Genomic DNA, 18,806 nt, shown 5'->3' with positions numbered 1-18,806 from the left:
ACCACCATCCTGATCACTGCAATCATCATCACCACCATCATGATCACTGTCACCACCAACATTATCACCACCATCACCACCACCATCACTATCACCATAAGCATCATCAACATCACTATCATCACCACCACCACCATTAGTACCATCACTGCCCCCACAGTCATCACCACCAACATCATCACCACCATCATGATCACTGCAATCATCATCACCACCATCATGATCACTGTCACCACCAACATTATCACCACCATCACCACCACCATCACTATCACCATAAGCATCATCAACATCACCATCATCACCACCACCACCATCACCATCACCACCATCACCACCATCACCATCACCACCATCACCATCACCACCATCATGATCACTATCACTGTCACCACCACCAACATTATCACCACCATCACCACCACCATCACTATCACCACCATCACCATCACCACCATCATGATCACTATCACTGTCACCACCCATCACTATCACCATAAGCATCATCACCATCACCATCATCACCACCACCACCCCCACAATCATCACCACCATCACCATCACCACCATCATGATCACTATCACTGTCACCACCCATCACTATCACCATAAGCATCATCACCATCACCATCATCACCACCACCACCATCACCACCCCCACCCCCACAATCATCACCACCATCACCATCACCACCATCATGATCACTATCACTGTCACCACCACCATTATCACCACCATCACCATAACCACCATTGCCACCACCACCACATCACCATGACTACAACCACCATCACCATCTGCATTACTATGACCCTGCACCACCATCGTTATCACCACCACCACCACTTCTACCATCACTGCCACCTTCATTTCACATTTATTCCTGCCCTTGATTGAAGGAAGATGGCTCCAAAGTCTTTACCAATCCTGAGATTGTAGTATTCTGAGAATCTAACCACCATTCCAAGTTGAATTTCTTCACAAACATTCTAAATGCTAGATTTAAGCAAAAGTTTAACATTCTAGCAAATGATTTTAATCATCTAACAAATATTCTAGCCAGATGTATAATAACATAATATTCTTTTAAAAAAGTTCTTACCACAAATCTTCCACTAAAATTATTTTAACATTCTAACCATTGTGCTAATACTCTAACATTCTCACAAACACTGTACCAAAATTTTAGAATTAAAAGATTCTAATAAATATTCTAACATCCATTATTTAACACTTAATTTGATGTTCTAATATACTTAGAAACGTCCTAAGTTTCTAAGTTTGCAGGCACATGCCAACAAATATCCTAACATGCAAAGAAGCATTTTGCCATCCTGACATCCTTGCAAACACCCTAATTTTCTGTGAGGCTGCTCTCCTATCCCTCCTTCAGCTTCTAACTTCCTTCGGTTCAATGCTGTGTGTCCCCACTGTGCAGAGAACCCTCTGGGAGGATGGGTGTGTTCTATCTCTGTGCTACCCAAGGTAGCCACTGGCCACGGGGAGCCATGGAGCACTTGAAATGTGGCTAGTGCTACTGCAGAACTGAATTTTTAATTGTACTTAAATTGAAATATAAATAGCTGTGTATAGCTAGTTGCACAATGCCTAAAGTCTTTCCAGAAAGTTCTACCTTTACAGCAGTGACTGAGGCCTGGTCCCCCCTCCAGGAGGCTGTAGTCTGAGGCTATGGGGGGGGGGGGGTCACACCCATCATCTTGCATTTCTCTAGAGCCCCTTCCTTACCCCTGAGCTCACGACCGCTTGCGGACGCGAGACCCACCTTCCTGGACCTTTAAATCCACTCCTGGGAGGAGATGGACAGAGGGTGTCAGGGTCCCGGGACAGTGCTGCCTGTCCTGGGACAGGAGCTGGGTCCTGGCTCCACCCACCCTGACCTGCTCCGAGGCTGACGGCAGCCCACGCCCCCTTCTGGGACTGGGGGTTGGCCCAGGTGACCTCAAAGCTCCTTCACAGCCAGGAAGTTACTTTCTCTTTGATAAATGCTCATAAGGAGGACTGGAGCCTGGCAGGGGGACACCCCACGGGGCTGAGGCTGGCAGATGAGGAAGCCCTATGGGCAGAGGACAGCAGAGGAGGGGAGAAGGGAGGCTGGCCCGGCCACCCAGTCCTGAGACAAGCACGGAGTGTGAGTGTGGGAAAGAGCCCGGGCCATGGTTGGCTCTGACAGATGTGGACGTGCGCAAGTCTAGACTGCAAATCACTGGCAGGTGCTTGGAACCCGGAGGAGTGGGGCTTAGGAGGCCAGATATGCTCAGAGACTTGGGAGATCCTGGGACAAAGGAGAAGGGTAAAAGCAGAAGTGGGGAGGCGGATGCCCAGGCCCAGGGCGCCCAAGGTGATGGCCTCTCTCCACCCGCGCTGTACAGGAAATCATGCAGCAGCTCACACTGGCAGAGTTGAACGACGTCATCTGGACGGCCATCGATGGCCTGGGCTCCACCAACCCCTTCCGCGTGCAGGCGGCCTCCGAGATGCTGCTCACAGCCATCCAGGAGCATGGGGCCAAGCTGGAGATGGTGACGGCGCTGGGGCTGAGCCAGGAAGGGCCAGGGGGCGGAGGGCGGGCCCAGAGGTCAGCATCCAGGGCTCAGGTCCTTGAGCCTGATGGGGGAGACACAGATCCCACCCTAGGAAGCAACTAGTCTGATGGTTTTGAGTGAGCAAATGAATGAATGGATGGCCCAAGCAAGTCCCCTGGGTCCTGGGTGGTGACTGTGGGGTCTGAGCAGCCGCTGTGTGCCATAATGTGGGAATGGTGGGAAAGGAAGGGGACAGCACAGACCAGCCCCTCAAGGAGCTTGAGGTCTCGGGGAAGACGGACACACAGGCAGATGTTGCCTGGGCAGCGTATGGGGATATGATGTGGGGGAGGAGGACCCCCCAGGGAGGTGAGCAGTGCACCCCAGAGAGAGGATGCCCAGTGCCAAGTCCTGCAAGTGGGCGAGCTCAGACAGGGAGACTGGCACTGGGCATTAGGGATGAGCAGGAGAGACCCCAAGGAGAAGGCAGGGTGCCCCAGGCACAGGGCACCGCATGTGCAAAGTGCCATGTTTAGGAATGAGTTGGGAGGCAGGGGGCCTGGACCTTCCAGTGTCGGCCTGGGCAGTGTGGACAGCATACAAAGACCTCAAATGCCATGCAGAACATGGCAGGACCTGTCCCCTCCCCCAGACTGGGACTTCTCTTCAGACCAAGCAGCCGGGGTAGGGCTGTGCCCCCCACCCAGACAGCTCAGGACAGGGCCATATCTGAAGGGGCTCCATGCTCATCAGGGTGAGACCTCCCTCTGCCTTCAGGCTCCCAGGGCAGGGCTGGGCCTCCCTGCCAGACCTCTCCCTCTCTGCATAGGTTTCCAGCATGGCCCAAGCCATCCGCCTCCGCCTGTGCTCTGTCCGCATCCCCCAAGCCAAGGAAAAGACCCTGCATGCCATCACCCTGCTGGCCCGGAGCCACACCCGCGAGCTGGTGGCCACCTTCCTGGACATCTCCATCCCCTTGGACAGGTGCCTGCCCCTCTACCCTCAGTGCCCACTCCCCGTCCTCTCCCCAGGCAGGAGTGGTGACCTCTGCCCTCCTGTCTGCCCCCGTCATGGCCCACAAGGACCTCTATAGGGCTGGGTGCTTGGAGGGAGCCCACATCTGTTCATCATTGCACACCTCCTGGGCGGCCACAGGGGAGGCACTGCTCACTGTCTCCTGTCCTGGCTCCACATGAAACACCTGCCCCAGCCGGGCCACTCTGTCACCCGATGGAGAGGCCGCAGGACCCTGGGTGCTCCTGGCAAGACCCCAGCCCACACTGAAGCCTCGCCGCCCAGCAGCAAACCCCTCTGTCTCTTCTAATCTACAGACACTCTATTGTCCTTCCTGCCCCTCTACAGACCACCCCACTACGTCCGCCAGAGGCCATCAAAGCCCTCTCAGGTGGGGCTGGCTTTTCTCTCACAGCCCTCAGACCCCTGGGCCTGGAGATGGGCTAGGATCCTTGTCACCGCTCATGGCCCTTCCCAAAGTCCCAGCTCTGCTTCCCAGGTCCTCAGTCCATACCCCCTGCCACCTACCTACCACGCACCTGTCCTGGATGGCCCCTCGCTCCAGTCAGGGACACCCCCCAGCTCACTCCCCGTGCCTGACTCCTGGGGGATTTCCCTGTCTTCCCCTCACCCTGATTTCTCCAGGCCTGGATCTCCTCCCTCCCAAGGACCTTGTCTTCCATCCCCCGCAGCCACCCACTCCCCCGGCCATCCCTTGGTGTGACCATCACCAGCTTCAGGCACTCCCACCTTTACAGCTCCAGACCCAGTGAGCCTTGTCCCCAGGACCCACCGTGCACTGCCCTGCACCCCTCTTACTCCCCCTCACCTGTCCTCAATGTCACCCTCCTTCCAGCCTGGGGTGCACCTGGCAGTGAGACAGTGACTCCTGCACACACACAGGTCCCTGGCCCCAGCTGCTGGCCTTGCTCCCATTTCACTGAACACTTAGAAGCCACCAGAACAGGGGTGTCATAAGCTCCCAGAGCCCAAGAGTTGTTTCCAGGAAGATGTCTAATTTCCATGTGGAAGTGCATTTGTGGTTCTGTGAATAATTTCTAGTTTTACTGCACTGTGGTTGGAGAGTGTTGTCTGTAAAGTTTTTACCTTATGGAATTTACTAATCTTTTAAATGCTTTTTGTGAATGTCCCATTGGCACTCAAGAAGCAGGTGTATTTTCTGTTGTCAGGGTGTACAGTTTGAGATACCGGCATATCTCAGGATATTACGGGTTCGGTTCCAGGCCACCACAATAGAGCAGTCACGTGTGCCTCCGTGTTTCCCAGTGCACATAAGAGTTCTGTTTATACTATACTGTGGTCTATTCAGTAGGCAATAGCATTATGTCTTTTCAAAGAACAATGTACTTACCTTAATTTAAAAATGCTTTAGTTCTAAAAACTGCTAATGATCATCTGAGCCTTCAGCAAGTCAGGACCCTCTTGCTGGTGGGTGGTGAGGACAGCTGACTGGTCAGGGTGGTGGCTGTTGAAGGTTCGGGTGTCTGGCAAGTTCTTCAAAATAAGACAACAATGACGTTTTTAGCATCAATAGACTCTTCCTTTCCCAAAAGATTGTGCCATGTGATGCTGTTTGATAGCATTTTGCCCACAGTAAAACTTCTTTCAAATTTGGAGTCAATTCTCTCAAACCCTGCCACTGCTTTATCAGTAAATTTATGGAATATTCTAAATCCTTGGATGTCATTTCAACAGCATCTTCACCAGGAGTAGATTCCATCTCAGAAACCACTTTCTTAGCTCATCCATAAGAAGCAGCTCTTCATCTGTTCAAGTCTGATCATGAGATTGCAGCAATTCAGTCTTCCGGCTCCACTTCTAATTCTAGTTCTCCTGCTATTTCTACCACATCTGCAGTTACTTCCTCCACCAAAGTCTTGAGCCCCTCAAAGTCATCTGTGAGGGTTGGAATCAACTTCTTCCAAACTGCTGTTCATGTTGCTCTTTTGCCCTCCTCCCCATGAATCACGAATGTTGTTAATGGCATCTAGCATAGTGAATCCTTTCCAGAAGGTTTTCAATGTACTTTGCCCAGATGCATCAGAGAAACAACTATCTATGGCAGCTACCCTCTTGCAAAGTGTATTTCTTCAATAATAAGACTTGAAAGTCAAAATGACTCTTTGATCCATAGGCTGCAGAATGGTTGTTGTGTTCACAGGCAGGAAAACCACATCAATCACCTTGTACATCTCCATCAGAGCTCTTGGGTGACAGGTGCATTGTCAATATGCACTCACATTTTGAAAGGAATCTTTTAGTTCTGAGCAGTAGGTCTCATCAGTGGGCTTAAAATATTCAGTAAACCATGAAGTAAAGAGATGCGCTGTCAACCAGGCTTTGTCGTTCCATGTCTAGAGCACAGGCAGAGTGGATTTAGCATCATTCTGAAGGGCCCTAGGAATTTCAGAATGGGAAATGAGCATTGGCTTCAACTTAAAATCACCAGCTGCATTAGCCCCTGACACGAGAGTCAACCTGTCCTCTGAAGTTTGAAGCCAGGCTTTGACTTTACCTCTCTAGCTACAGAAGTCCTAGATGGCATCTTCCAATAGAAGGTTGTTTCTTCATTGAAAATGTGTTGTTTAGTGTAGCCACCTTCATCAGTGATCTTAGCTAGATCTTCTCGATAACTTGCTACAGCTTCTCCACCAGCACTTGAGGCTTCATCTTGCACTTTTATGCTATGGAGATGGCTTTTTTCCTTCAACATCGTGAACCAACCACTGCTAGCTTCAGACTTTTCTTTTGCAGCTTCCTCACCACCTCTCTCAGCCTTCATAGGGTGGAAGAGTTAGGGCCTTGCTCTAGATTAGGCTTTGGCTTAAGAGAATGTTGTGGTTGCTTGATCTTCTCCTCAAACCACTAAAACCTTTTATCCATATCAGCAATAAGGCTGTTTCACTTTCTTCATATGTGTGTGTTCACTGGAGTAGCACTTTTCATTTCCTTCAATAATTGTTCCTGTGCATTCACAGCTTGGCTCACTGTTTGGCAAAAGAGTCTTTGCTTTGGGCCTATCTTGGCTTTCAACATGCTTTCTTCACTGAACTTAATCATTTCTAGTCTTTGATTTAAAGTGAGAGAAATAGGACTCTTCCTTTCACTTGAATACTTAGAGCCCATGTTAAGTTATTAATTGGCCTAATTTCAATGTTGTTGTGTCTTGGGGAATAGAGAGGCCCAAGGAAAGGAAGAGAGATGGGGGAACGGCCAGTGGGTGGAGCAGTCAGAACCCACAACATCTATGGATTCAGTTTGACATCTTATATGGGTGTGGCTCATGGTGCCTTAAAACAATTACAATAGTAACAGCAAAGATCACTGATCACAGATCACCATAACTGATTAATAATAATGAGGATGTTTAAAATACTGTGAGAATTACCAAAATATCACACAGAGGCATGAAGTGAGCACACACTGCTGGAAAAATGGCACCAACAGACTTGCTCGACGCTGGGTTGTCACAGACCCTCAACTCGTAAAAAATGCAATATCCGCAAAGTACAATAAAGTGACACACAGTAAAACGAGGTGTGCCTCTATATGTATAAGGTTTACCTTGATTGTGTTGTCGAGGTTTTCTACATACTTAATTTCTGTCCTCTTGATCTGTCTTGGACTGAGTGTGTGTTAAAGTCTCGCTAAAGAAACGTTGGTGTGTCTCTATCTATACTTTCAATCCCTGGACTTTTACTTTGTGAAGGTGGTTGCCATGTTATTTGCCACATACATAGTCATAAGTATTCTATGTTTATGAACCATGACTTTTAGTATTGAGATGCCCTGCTTTGTCACACTTAATGCTTTGGGGACTTGAATTCTACTGTCTGTTCAGAATTATTAACCTGCTTTTTTATTTTTCCATTTGCCCAGTATGCATTTCTCTACTTCTTTATTTTAGCCTTTGGGAATCCCTTTGTTTTAGGTCTCCATCTTAAATACAGCACAAAGTTTGTCCTGATTTGTAATCCAAATTGAAAATCTTTTGTAATAGGTGAGTGAAGCCTGTCGATATTGATGCGATTGATATGTTTATCTGTCATGACATTTTGTAGTTGTGTGTATTCCATGATATTTGCTGTTTCTCTCTCTACAAGAGGTGCATTCTTTGCTCTTTAACTTCAGTTTTGTTTTAATCTAGGAAATGCATTTTTGTCCTAGTTGTTACCTTTGTGCTCCTAACCTATTTTAATGCCCTTAGTCCCTTAGTCCCCATTTTATTATTCAGCCCTTTAATATCAGGTTTATCTTTGTGTGTGTGTGTGTGTGTGTGTGTGTGGCGGAGTCTTGCTCTGTCACCCAGGCTGGAGTACAGTGGTGCAATCTCAGCTCAGTGCAACCTCCGCCTCCTAGGTTGAAGCAATTCCTCTGCCTCAGCCTCCCAAGTAGCTGGGATTACAGGTGTGCACCACCACGCCTGGCTGATTTTTGTATTTTTAGTAAAGACAGGGTTTTGCCATATTGGCCAGGCTGGTGGTCTTGAACTCCTGACCTCAGGTGACCCACCCCCCTCAGCCTCCCAAAGTGCTGGGATTACAGGCGTGAGCCAACGTGCCTGGCCAGGTTTATCCTTTTTATTTGATACTGATGCAGGGCTGGTGAGCCCCAAAGGTGGGGCTTACCCCAGGAAGGTTCTTAGCCTTGCCCAGGAAAAAATTCAGGAGCAAGCCAATGGTGTTAGACAGCAACTTTGATTGAAGCGGCCATGCGCAGCAGCAGCAGAGGCCTGCTCCTTACAGAGCAGGGCTACCCAGAGGCCGTGAGCCCAGAGGAGCAGCTCAGAGGCACTTCTGCAGTTAATTACGTGCAAATTACGGGGTATTTTATGCAGAAATTCTTAGGAAAAGGGTGGTAACTTCGGGGTCATCAGGTCATTGCCGTGGAAAGAGGTGGTAACCTCCCGGCGTAACCATGGCCATGGTAAACTGACATGGCACGCCGGTGGGTGTGCCTTATGGAAAGGTGCTTCTGCCCCATCCCTGTGATAGCTAGTCCCCAATTTGGTCCTGTGTCCGTGTCCCACCTCCTACCCCAATACTCTTTAATTCCCACCTATTTTCTGCACAACAGTCAGTGAAATTATTCTATTTTCCTCTTTCTGTTTCCTTTCTTCTCCCATTTTTCAGTTACATATTTGTACTTTGTCAAAACACTGAACATTGACACTCTACTGCTCCACCCTCATCTCCACACTTCGTGTTTACAGGCACACCATCAGTTCCTAGGCTGAAGTTTTCCAGTCATCTTAGTCATCCTCCAAAAGATTCAGAATTCTTTAGGTTCTTTTATGTTGAAAGTTCTTTATTTGAAGAATGGTTTGGCTGGATATAAAATTCTTTGTTCACATTTTATTTTATTAAGTATTTTTTATATGTTGTTTCATCGTTGCCTTGCGTTGTTTTTTAAAAGTTAATGACAATAGGGGTTTTTTTGGAGTTTGTAAGTTATTTGATCTTTTTGCCCAGAGACTTTAAGATTTTTTTGTAATCTTTGAAATCTAATCATTTAGTTAGGAAATGTCTCAGAGCTGATCATTCTGGGTTAATGTTCCCAGGCACCTGGTACATTCTTTGATTTTGTAGATTGAGATCTTTTTTTTTTCAAGAGAATTAAATCATTTATTGATTACACATGATAATGGATGATACACAAGCTTCATTCCCATCTATAGTTTTATCTGGTACCATTATTCAATTTATATATATTTCATAGGATGTGCCAACAATCATTTTTATAACCAACAATTCCATGATTTTTCTTGGGCCATCCCTTTTAATGGTGAACTTCAGGTCACAACAGTAACTATCAGTTCAACTACACCAAGGTTTCTGAAGACAATGGCGTCTCCACCCAAGCAGGTTGTACATAAATTCCAAATAGAACCTGGCATCACCCTGAAGGAATTCTAACTTCACACTGTTGGGGAAGTTTACCAAGATGGCTTCAGAGTAGACTAACTTTACACCACACATTTAAAAAAAAAAAAAGACATTTATTCAGCATCACGATCAGACTATTACATTTAGCAATCAACAGCGTGGGAGCAAAAAAAAAAAATCTACATTAAAACCCTTTGTTGGAATGCTTTACACTTTCCACAGAACAGAAACTAAAATAACCTGTTATACAATTAGTCACAAATACAGTCCTCGAGTTTTTTGCCCATACACATGAGTATTTGCCTAAAACATGTCTTCTTTGTAGCAGCTAGGCCCTGCCACCACTGTGCTTGACTGAGTTCACAAATCTGTTGTAACCTGTAGCTTCCCTGTCACTTCTATGGCTCTCCTATCCTGCTAAGCTTTGTTTCCTAATTAAAATCTTCTGCCACTGCCATAGCTACTGCTGCTACTGGAACTGCCATAGCCACCTTGGTTTCATGGTTTAGCAAAGTATTGGCCTCCACCACCATAGGGGCCAGAGCTTCTGCCTCCAAAGTTTCCTCCCTTCATAGGGCCAAAATTTGAAGACTCATTGTTCTAATTGCCAAAATCATTGTAGCTTCCACCACCTCCAAAATGGCTTCCATCATTACCAAATCCATTATAGCCATCCCTACTGCCACCATACCCACCACCACCATGGCTGCCACCAAAGCCACCACAACCACTAAAGTTTTCTCCATGACCAAAGTTGTCATTCCCACCGAAACCACTGCCACAATCACCACCAAAGTTTCCAGAACCACTTCGACCTCTTTGGCTGGATGAAGCACTCGCCATCTCTTGCTTTGACAGGGCTTTCCTAACTTCACAGCTGTGGCCATTCACAGTATGGTATTTCTGAATGACAAGCTTATCCACAGAGTCATAGTTGTCAAAGGTTACAAAGGCAAAGCCCCTTTTCTTGCCACTGCCTCAGTCAGTCGTGATTTCAGTCACTTCAATTTTTCCAAATTGTTCAAAATAATCCCTTAGGTGATGTTCTTCTGTGTCTTCTTTAATGCCACCAACAAATATCTTTTTCACAGTTAATTGGGCAACTGATCTTTGAGAATCTTCTCTTGAGACAGCTCTCTTTGGTTCCACAACTCTTCCATCCACCTTGTGTGGCCTTGCATTCGTGGCTGCATCCACCTCCTCCACAGTGGCATACGTGACAAACCCAAAACCCCCGGAACGCTTGGTGTTGGAATCTCTCATTACCACACAGTCCGTGAGTGTTCCCCATTGCTCAGAATGGCTCCTCAAGGCTCTCATCTGTTGTTTCAAAGCTCAACCCTCCAATGAAGAGTTTCCTCAGCTGTTCGGGCTCTTTAGGGGACTCGGACTTAGACATGACAGCAGGAAGAAGAGAGACTTTAACGATGCTTCTTCAGGGGCATCCACGGGCAGAAGAAAAAAAGAATTGAAATGTTTTTGAGGTTGCTACTCCCGGAAAATTTTCTTGGTTAAAGTTGTAAATATCAGTCACGTTCCATTGCTGTTTTTCTTCCTCAGGGACTCCAATAATACAAATGCTATTCCTCCTGTCTTCCATTTTCACTACTTTCCCTCTGACCCCGTTGACTCTTTCTTAAATTCACTTTCATCCTCTTGGTTGCTTTTCTTGTTTGCCTAAATGCCCCTTTTTAAATTATCATTTGAGTCTTATCTCTCTTGGACACCTTATACTCTTTCTTCATTTCTGAGATAATTTCTTCATCTCATCCATTTCTTTCCTGAAGTCAATCAACTCTCTTTGCAGCTCCTGTTGGATTTTTTTGTCCTTTTTTGAACTCATAATTCAAGGTAGTTTTCATATCTTTAAATGCTTATTTGAGCATATTTAATGACACGTAGAATGAATGTAGTCTTAGGGTTTTTTCTTGTATTGTGATTTTTTCCAGGGGGGAGTTCCTTATTTTGTGTGTGCTGATTTTTGTTTTCTCATTTTTTACAATAATTCTATGGATCTGTTAATTTTGTTCCTGTTCATGTTTGTGTTCTTTGAGTGTTTTATGTGATTTTAAGTTCAATGGCACCCTCTTCTGTCAATACAGCAAAGTCCAGATAATTTAATAGACTGTTTGGGTGGTAAGCAAAAGGATTATGGATCCTCCAATGTTTTGGTTCCATTTCTATTACAGGGCTGTACATTTTTCCCTTTTACCTCTTTCCCTATCACCACCTAATCTCCAAAGGATACCTCTGCTTTCTTTTTTGCCCTTTCCTTTCCCAAAATCTGTGCATTTTGAAGACCGCCCTCCAAAGCAGGCATACTTTTAAGTCACTTCTCTGTGATTGGGGCTCTGACACCTGAACTTTTTTTTTTTTTTTTTTAAGACTTAGGGTGGACTTAGTCTTCTAGAAGGTGCTTTAGGCTTTATATCAATCTCAAGCCCTGTTGCTAGCTCCTCCCTTCCCTCTTTCCCCCCAGTTTCTCTCAGCCTGCCTTTATCAAAGCCTTATGGTAGAACGGGATAGGGCGGGAGCAGTAGAGATTTCATGCTAAGGTTGACACTCTTCTCTTTCTGCTTAATTTTGAAGTTCGGGAACTCTCTGAATTTGCACTGGAGTCATAGTTTTTGTGCATTTTTATTTCCCTTCTTTTTCTGTTGTATCTCAAGGAAATTTTGAGAGGTGGAGACCTAGGCAACAGGCATCGTCTTCAGCTACCTAGAAGTTTACAGTTCTATTTTATTGTATTGGAATTTTTATCTTGTTTCCTCAACTCTAAGAAGCATTTTTTTTCACATTTTAACATTTATGAAATCAGGGTGCATTTTACATTGATGGTGCCTTAACACCTGGATTTATATAGTTTTCTGCCAGTCACCTGGGGGCACTGTTAGTTTGAGACCACTTTAAATTTAAAAGTCTCTGCTTGAGATTTTATTGGGCCACATTGGTGTGAATTCAGGCATCCAAACAGGTTTGGGTTCAAATCCTCAGGATATCCGTACCCCTTCCCAATTCCACCCAGTATGCTGACTGAAGCATGAAAGTTTTCTCGATTTTTCTTTCTGCAGGGCCGAGTTTTGTTTGTTTATTTTGATCACCCTTAAACCGTACATGCAGACCTTTGGGTCCCAGCTCTATGCTGGGGTCTCCTATAAGACTCCCATCTTGGCCATTTTTTCTTTCTTAGAAATACGCGAAATCATGGTGGGGTGTGTCCTAAAAGTATAAACAGAATTGTACAATATGTAGTCTTCCAATATTCTTCTGTTGTCTGGCTTGGGTGTTTGTTTGTTTGTTGAGACAAGGTCTCACTTAGTTGCCCCGGCTAGAATGTAGTGGTACAATCATAGCTCATCGTAACCTCAAACTCCTGGGCTCAAGTGATCCTCCCACCTTAGCCTCATGAGTAGCTAGGACTACAGGCATGCATCACTACACCTGGCTAATTTTTTTTTTGAAGAGGTGGGGTCTCATTATGTTGCCCAGGCTGATCTCAAACTCCTGGCCTCAAGCAGTCCTTCCACCTTGACGTCCCAAAGCGCTGAGATTATAGGCATGAGCCACCATGCCCAGCATGTCTGGCTTTTTTTTTTTCCTCCAATATGATGTGTCTAAGATTCATTTTAACATGTTGTAGTTCATTCATTTTTGTTGCTGTATAGTATTCCATTTTATGAATGCCAATTATTCTTTTTACTATAGGTTAACATTTGGGTCATTTCCTATTTGGTACTATGGTTAGCAATGCTGCAGTGAACTTGCTTATACATGTGCCTGGATGTACATAAGCTCTCAGTTTCCACAGTGTATGCATCTAGGATGGAAATGTCTGCATCATAAAGCTATACATATATCCAACTCTAATACATAATGCAAAATGTTTCCAAAGAGCTTGTACTGATTCACACTCTCAGCAGTATTTTTTTTAGAGTTCTTGTTACTCCGCAGTTTACTAACACTTAGCATTCACTTTTTAGCCAGTAATCAAAGTTTTAGTCAATCTGGTGGTGCTATTAATCAGTATTGTGGTATTCGTTCCCACTTTCATGATTAAATAAAGAAGCTGAACATCTTTTCATTTCTTTTTAGCCTCTGGTGATATGCCTATTCAAGTATCCTGCACACGTTTCTATTGTGTTGTCCGCCATTGCTAATTTCCAGTCCCCTGGCTCACCATATCTAAGGTTCATCATTCCGTTGCTTTCTTTTATTTAGTTTTATTGCACCTAAACATATTCCTAAAAGTACTTTATTGTTTTTCTAATTTCATATAAATTATAATTTCATGTGAGTTATAATTTTTATACTTTCATATGAAGGGCATTATGTTGCAGATACTTGGAGATTTCCATTTGCCTAATATTACTGTAGTTTTTTAGAGTTTATATTGTTTAATATTAAGTCTCTAGTCATAATAACACCAGTTTTCTTTTGTTGATATTGCATAGTATGCCTTTTTCCAGACTTTTGCTATTTCTACATTCTTTTGTTTTAGATGTGTCTTTTGTAAACAGCATTTAGTTGGGTTTTTATAGCCTGATGACCTTTGTCTTTAATTGAAGCATTTATTCAATTTACATGTAATATAATTGTTTATATATTTGGGATTGAATTTACCATCTTTACTTTCTTTCCAGACCAAAAAAAAAGAACCTTCAGAGTCTTCAACTGACTGAACACATTCCCAATTTTAGTGCCCTTGTCGTTTAATTCTGTATATTTTTAAATCTCACAAGTCAATATTCATTTAGAGTTGCCCACATTTTCACTATTTTCTTTGCTCTTCATTTCTTTTTAAGCCTCATACCCCTCACCTGAGGCCATTTTCCTCCAACCTAAAGCACATCCTTTAGAACCCCCTTTAATTTGGGTCTGCTGTTAGCAAATGCTTTCAGTTTTATATGAAAATGTCTTCATTTCATCTTCAATTTTGATAGACACTTCACTGGGTATAGAATTCAATACTGGCAGTTATTTTCTTTCTGCACGCCAAGCTAACATCCCACTGTCACTGGCTTCCATTGCTGCTGTTGAGAAGTCAGCTATCAGCAGGGCAGCTGCTCTTTTCATCACGCTATGTGCTTTATCCCGTGACTGGTTTTACAGTACTCTGGTTTTTTCTGGTTTGGGAAAGTTTGTTGTTTTGTTTGTTTTTATTTGTCTGATAAGTCACCACAGTGTGTCTAGGAATGGGTTTCTTTATGTTTATCCTGTCTTGAATTCCTGTTCTGGAATATTCTGGTTCTGGAAGAATCCCAGCCATTATCTCTCCACATAGTGCTTCTCCTGCATTCTCTCTCACTTTCCTTCTAGGGCACTGATTAGGCACATGTCAATATCTTACCATATCCTCTATTTCACTAGATCACTCAGAGTGCTGAGGGGAACAGATAACACACTCAAATTGGTTGAGGTGGAAAATTTAATAAAAGAGCTATTGGACAAGGGGTAGAGTTTAATGTGACTGACAGGGGAAGGGCCAGTGCCCCAGGAAAAGTAACAATGTTGAGTCATTGCCACCTTCTAGACCTAAAGGGGCAGGGAATGGGAGTGCTCCCAGAACCAAGGATGTCTATATGGCTAGACCACAGGACAGAGGGACACAGCAATCCTGTGGCCACCCACAGGGAGAGACTCTGCGGTATAAATACCCTGACTTCCCTCCACTCCCACCTTCTGACCTCCTGCTAGTGCTCACCATTAGCCAAGTCAACTGGAAGCCAAAGGTCAAGAGAGCTTCTTGATGCCGTCTATACAGGTCAGCTTCCTGGGGCATGAGGCAGGATGGGGAAGAGCAGATATTATATCTGCGGGAGCAAGCGGAAGATATTCAGCACAATTTCTTACTTCCCTTCGGCTTACCCCATATTTGTGTCCCTCATTGCTGAATTCTGTATAATTTATTTTGAGTTATCTTCTAGTTCATTAGTTCTCCTTTAACCATGTCAATGTGATGTTAAAGTTTTCCATTGCATTTTTTTTATTTCAGATTTGGTATTTTTTATTTCTAAAATGTCATTTTGGTTCTTTTTCTCGCCTGCTATATCACTTCTAGGTTCCTAGTCCCTGAAGACATTTTTAAGCTTGTCTTTTATTCCTGCATTCATAGTCAAGTATTTGTTTCATAGTTCATGCCTGACAATTCTAAGTTTTCAGGTCTACTTTATTTGTTATTCTTGCTGTATGTTGCCGATGGAGTCTGCCTTTCTCATGTGTCTGATTATCTTTTGACTACATACTGGATGTTGTTTTTGGAAAAAAAAAATGTAGGAATGATTTGGGGCCCATAATTAAGGTATTTTCCTCCAACAAAAACAACTTGTCTTTGTCTCTGCCAAGCACCTAAGGATACCTAAGGTAAGCCCGTGATTACCTTAAACCTAATCCAATGCTTTAGGTTCCCTGGATGCCCCCATTCAACTCAAACGTGGCTGAAATTTGCTTGGGTTTTTCACACCTGCTTAGGCACCAGTCTGGAAGTGGCCGAGGGTCTCCTATGAGATTAACCATGTTGTGCAGTCTCTGAGCTTAGGTCTCTGTCCCTTCATCCCACAAGGCTGTCAGAACAAAGGATCTAATTTTCCAGAATTGTCAGATGCCCCCAAGGCATCAGTAGCTTTCCTGCTCCCCACCCCTCAGGGTCGTCATATTCCCCACATGTTGGCCTTGCAATTTCTTACAGTCTTGTCATCTCTTTAATACTCTCAGGACCCTTGTTTATATTTTCTTTTTTTTTTTTTCTTTTTGAGACAGGGTCTCACTTCGTCACCCAGGCTAGAGAGCAGTGGCACAATCTCGGCTCACTGCAACCTCTGCCTCCTGGGTTGAAGCTATTCTCCTGCCTCAGCCTCCCAAGTAGCTGGAATTATAGGCACGTGCCACTACACCTAATTTTTGTGTTTTTAGTAGAGATGGGGTTTCATCATGTTGGCCAGGTTGGTCTCGAACTCCTGACCTCAAGTGATCTACCCACCTCTGCCTCCCAAAGTGCTGGAATTACAGGTATGAGCCACCATGCCCAGCCTACATGTTTATATTTTCTCCAACCTTTGTAGTTGTTTTCAGTGGAGGAGCTGATTCAAGTAGCTTAGTGCACCACTACCGGAAGATGAAGAAGTCTTCTCATTCATTTTTTTAAAAAACAGATCTATTGAGCTATAACTCACATACTACACAATTTGTCCATTTAAAGTGTACAATTCAATGGGTTTGGCATATTACATGATTTTTTAATTGTAGTAAAATATGTATAATATAAACTTTGTCATTTTATTCACTTTTAAGTGTATGATTCAGTGGCATTAATTATATTTGCCGTTGTTGCACAGCTATCACCACTGTCTAATTCTAAAACTTTTTTATCACCCCACACAGAAGCTGTGTAACTATTAAATAATAATTCCCCATCTTCCCCTCCCTATAGCCCTTGATAACCTCTAATCTACTTCCTGTCTTATGAATTTGGCTATTCTCAACATTTCATGTAAGTGGAATGATATGATATTTGTCCTTTCGGGTCTGGATTCTTTCCCTCTGCCTAATGTTTTCAAGGTTCATCCATGCCATAGCATGTATCGGAACTTCATTTCTTTTCATTGCTGAATAATAATCCACTGCACGAGTAGGCCACATTTTATTTATCCATTCATCTGTTGATGGACACTCGGGGTGGCCTCCACCTTTGGGCCATCATGAATAACGATGCTGTCAGCATTGGCATACAAGCATGTTCGAGACCCTTCTCTCAGCTATTTTGGGTGTGTACCTAGGAGTGAAGTTTCTGGGCCATGTGGCCGTACTATGTTTAGCTTTTTGAGGAACTGCTGTACCATTTTCCATAGCAACTGCACCATTCTCTATTTTCACCAGCAATGTACCAGGGTTTCTGTGTCTCCACATACGCACCAGCACTTGGTGTTTCTCATCTTGGGGCTGTAGCCATCCTAGGAGGTGTGAAGTGACATATTGTGGTTTTGATTTGTGTTTCCCTGAGCATTGGTTCATGTGCTTATTGGCCATTTGCCTATCTTTTTTGGAGAAATGCCTGTTCAAGCCCTTTCTCCACTTTTGAATTGGGTTGTTTGTCTTTGGGTTGTGACTTGTAGCTCCCATTCCTTCGTAGACCCACATGAACCAGACTTTGTCCACTGCTGCTCCAATAAAATGTTCTTGTCAAGGTCATCAGTAACCTCATGTCACTAGGTCCAATAGTCCATTCTCTGTCCCCACCTTATGTGACCTGTCAGCAGAATTTGACTCAGCCAGTGACTCTCTCCTCCTGGGAACGCTGCCCTCTCCGGCTCTCCTCCTACTTCCCCAGCCACTCCCGCTCAGCCTCCTCCACTGGCTCCTCCTCATCTCCCAGATTTCATAGCCCTGGGGCCACAGGGCTGACCCTTGATCCTCCTCCTCAGCTACACTCAGTTTCATGGTGGCCACATCCATTCCCATGGCTTCAAATATCCCCTAAATACTGACACCTCTGGCCCAGGCCTCTCCCCCAACCCCCTGACAGCAGCCCTTGGATGTCACACAGGCGTCTCCCACCGACCCAGCCAGGCCACACCCCTGGCCTCCCCCAACCTGCCCCTCCTGCAGGCTTCCCCATGTCACACCTGGTGACTCTGTGCTCCCAGCGTCTCAGGCTGGAATTCTTGATGCCATCCAACTCTTCTCTACACCCACATCCCATCCCCTAGGAAACCCTGCCAGCTCCACCTCCGCCTGTGTCCCTCCCCTGCTGCCACCACCGTAGCCCAGGACACCACCGCCTCTCACCTGCAGTGACTTGCCCACTTCCAGTCGCCCCCCACCCCCAGCCCCATCCTTGAAGAACACACGTAGGCCCATGCCACAACTCTGCATAAAATCCTCCAGTGGTCCCATCTCATTCAAAGCCTCCACAGCAGCCATCAAGGTTGTGCTGTGGCCCCGATGATATCACCGTCTTTCCTCCTCTCCCCTCCCCACTCCACCCCAATGACACTGGCCTTTCTTTCTGTCCCTTGAACACACCAGGAATTGAGCTGTCTCAGGGCTGTCTGTCTGGAAGCTTCTCTCCCTCGCATCACTGCCTGGCTCCCTCCCGATATCCTCAGGGCTTTGCTCAAGTGTCCCCTTCTCAGGGGATGCGTCCCCGACTGCCCTGTCTGAAACCGAAGGCACCCAGACTCTCCCCCTGCCCCGCATGCTGCTTTTTTCTCTTGAGCAGCACTGAGCATCCGGCACACTGCGCTTCCTGCTGTGTCCCACGAGGCTGTCATGCACAGGAGGTCGGGGACTCCTGCCGGTTCCGCCACTGCTTGGTCCCCTGGGACACTGTCTGCACGCAATGGCGCT

General features: G+C 45.3%; 1 protein-coding gene and 1 pseudogene across 11 annotated transcripts in view; one reads left to right on the top strand and one right to left on the bottom strand.

Annotated features, from left to right (window-relative positions):
- Positions 1-18,806, top strand: part of LOC100451616 (maestro heat-like repeat family member 5) — a 78,606-nt gene that overhangs the window by 42,380 nt on the left and 17,420 nt on the right. For 10 of the 11 annotated variants that reach the window (XM_063726852.1, XM_054518926.2, XM_054518930.2 and 7 more), the window contains 2 exons: positions 2,392-2,541; positions 3,374-3,528. In XM_063726852.1, the coding sequence (XP_063582922.1) occupies positions 2,392-2,541; positions 3,374-3,528 (305 nt within the window). Of the gene's footprint in view, positions 1-2,391; positions 2,598-3,373; positions 3,529-18,806 lie in introns of all 11 variants that reach the window. The other variant, XM_054518927.2, reaches the window with a different exon arrangement.
- Positions 9,377-10,931, bottom strand: LOC100939289 (heterogeneous nuclear ribonucleoprotein A1-like; annotated as a pseudogene).

This window comes from Pongo abelii, chromosome 7 (assembly GCF_028885655.2).
Source record: "Pongo abelii isolate AG06213 chromosome 7, NHGRI_mPonAbe1-v2.0_pri, whole genome shotgun sequence".
NCBI lineage: Eukaryota > Metazoa > Chordata > Mammalia > Primates > Hominidae > Pongo > Pongo abelii.
This window is presented reverse-complemented; position numbering and strand designations above follow the sequence as displayed.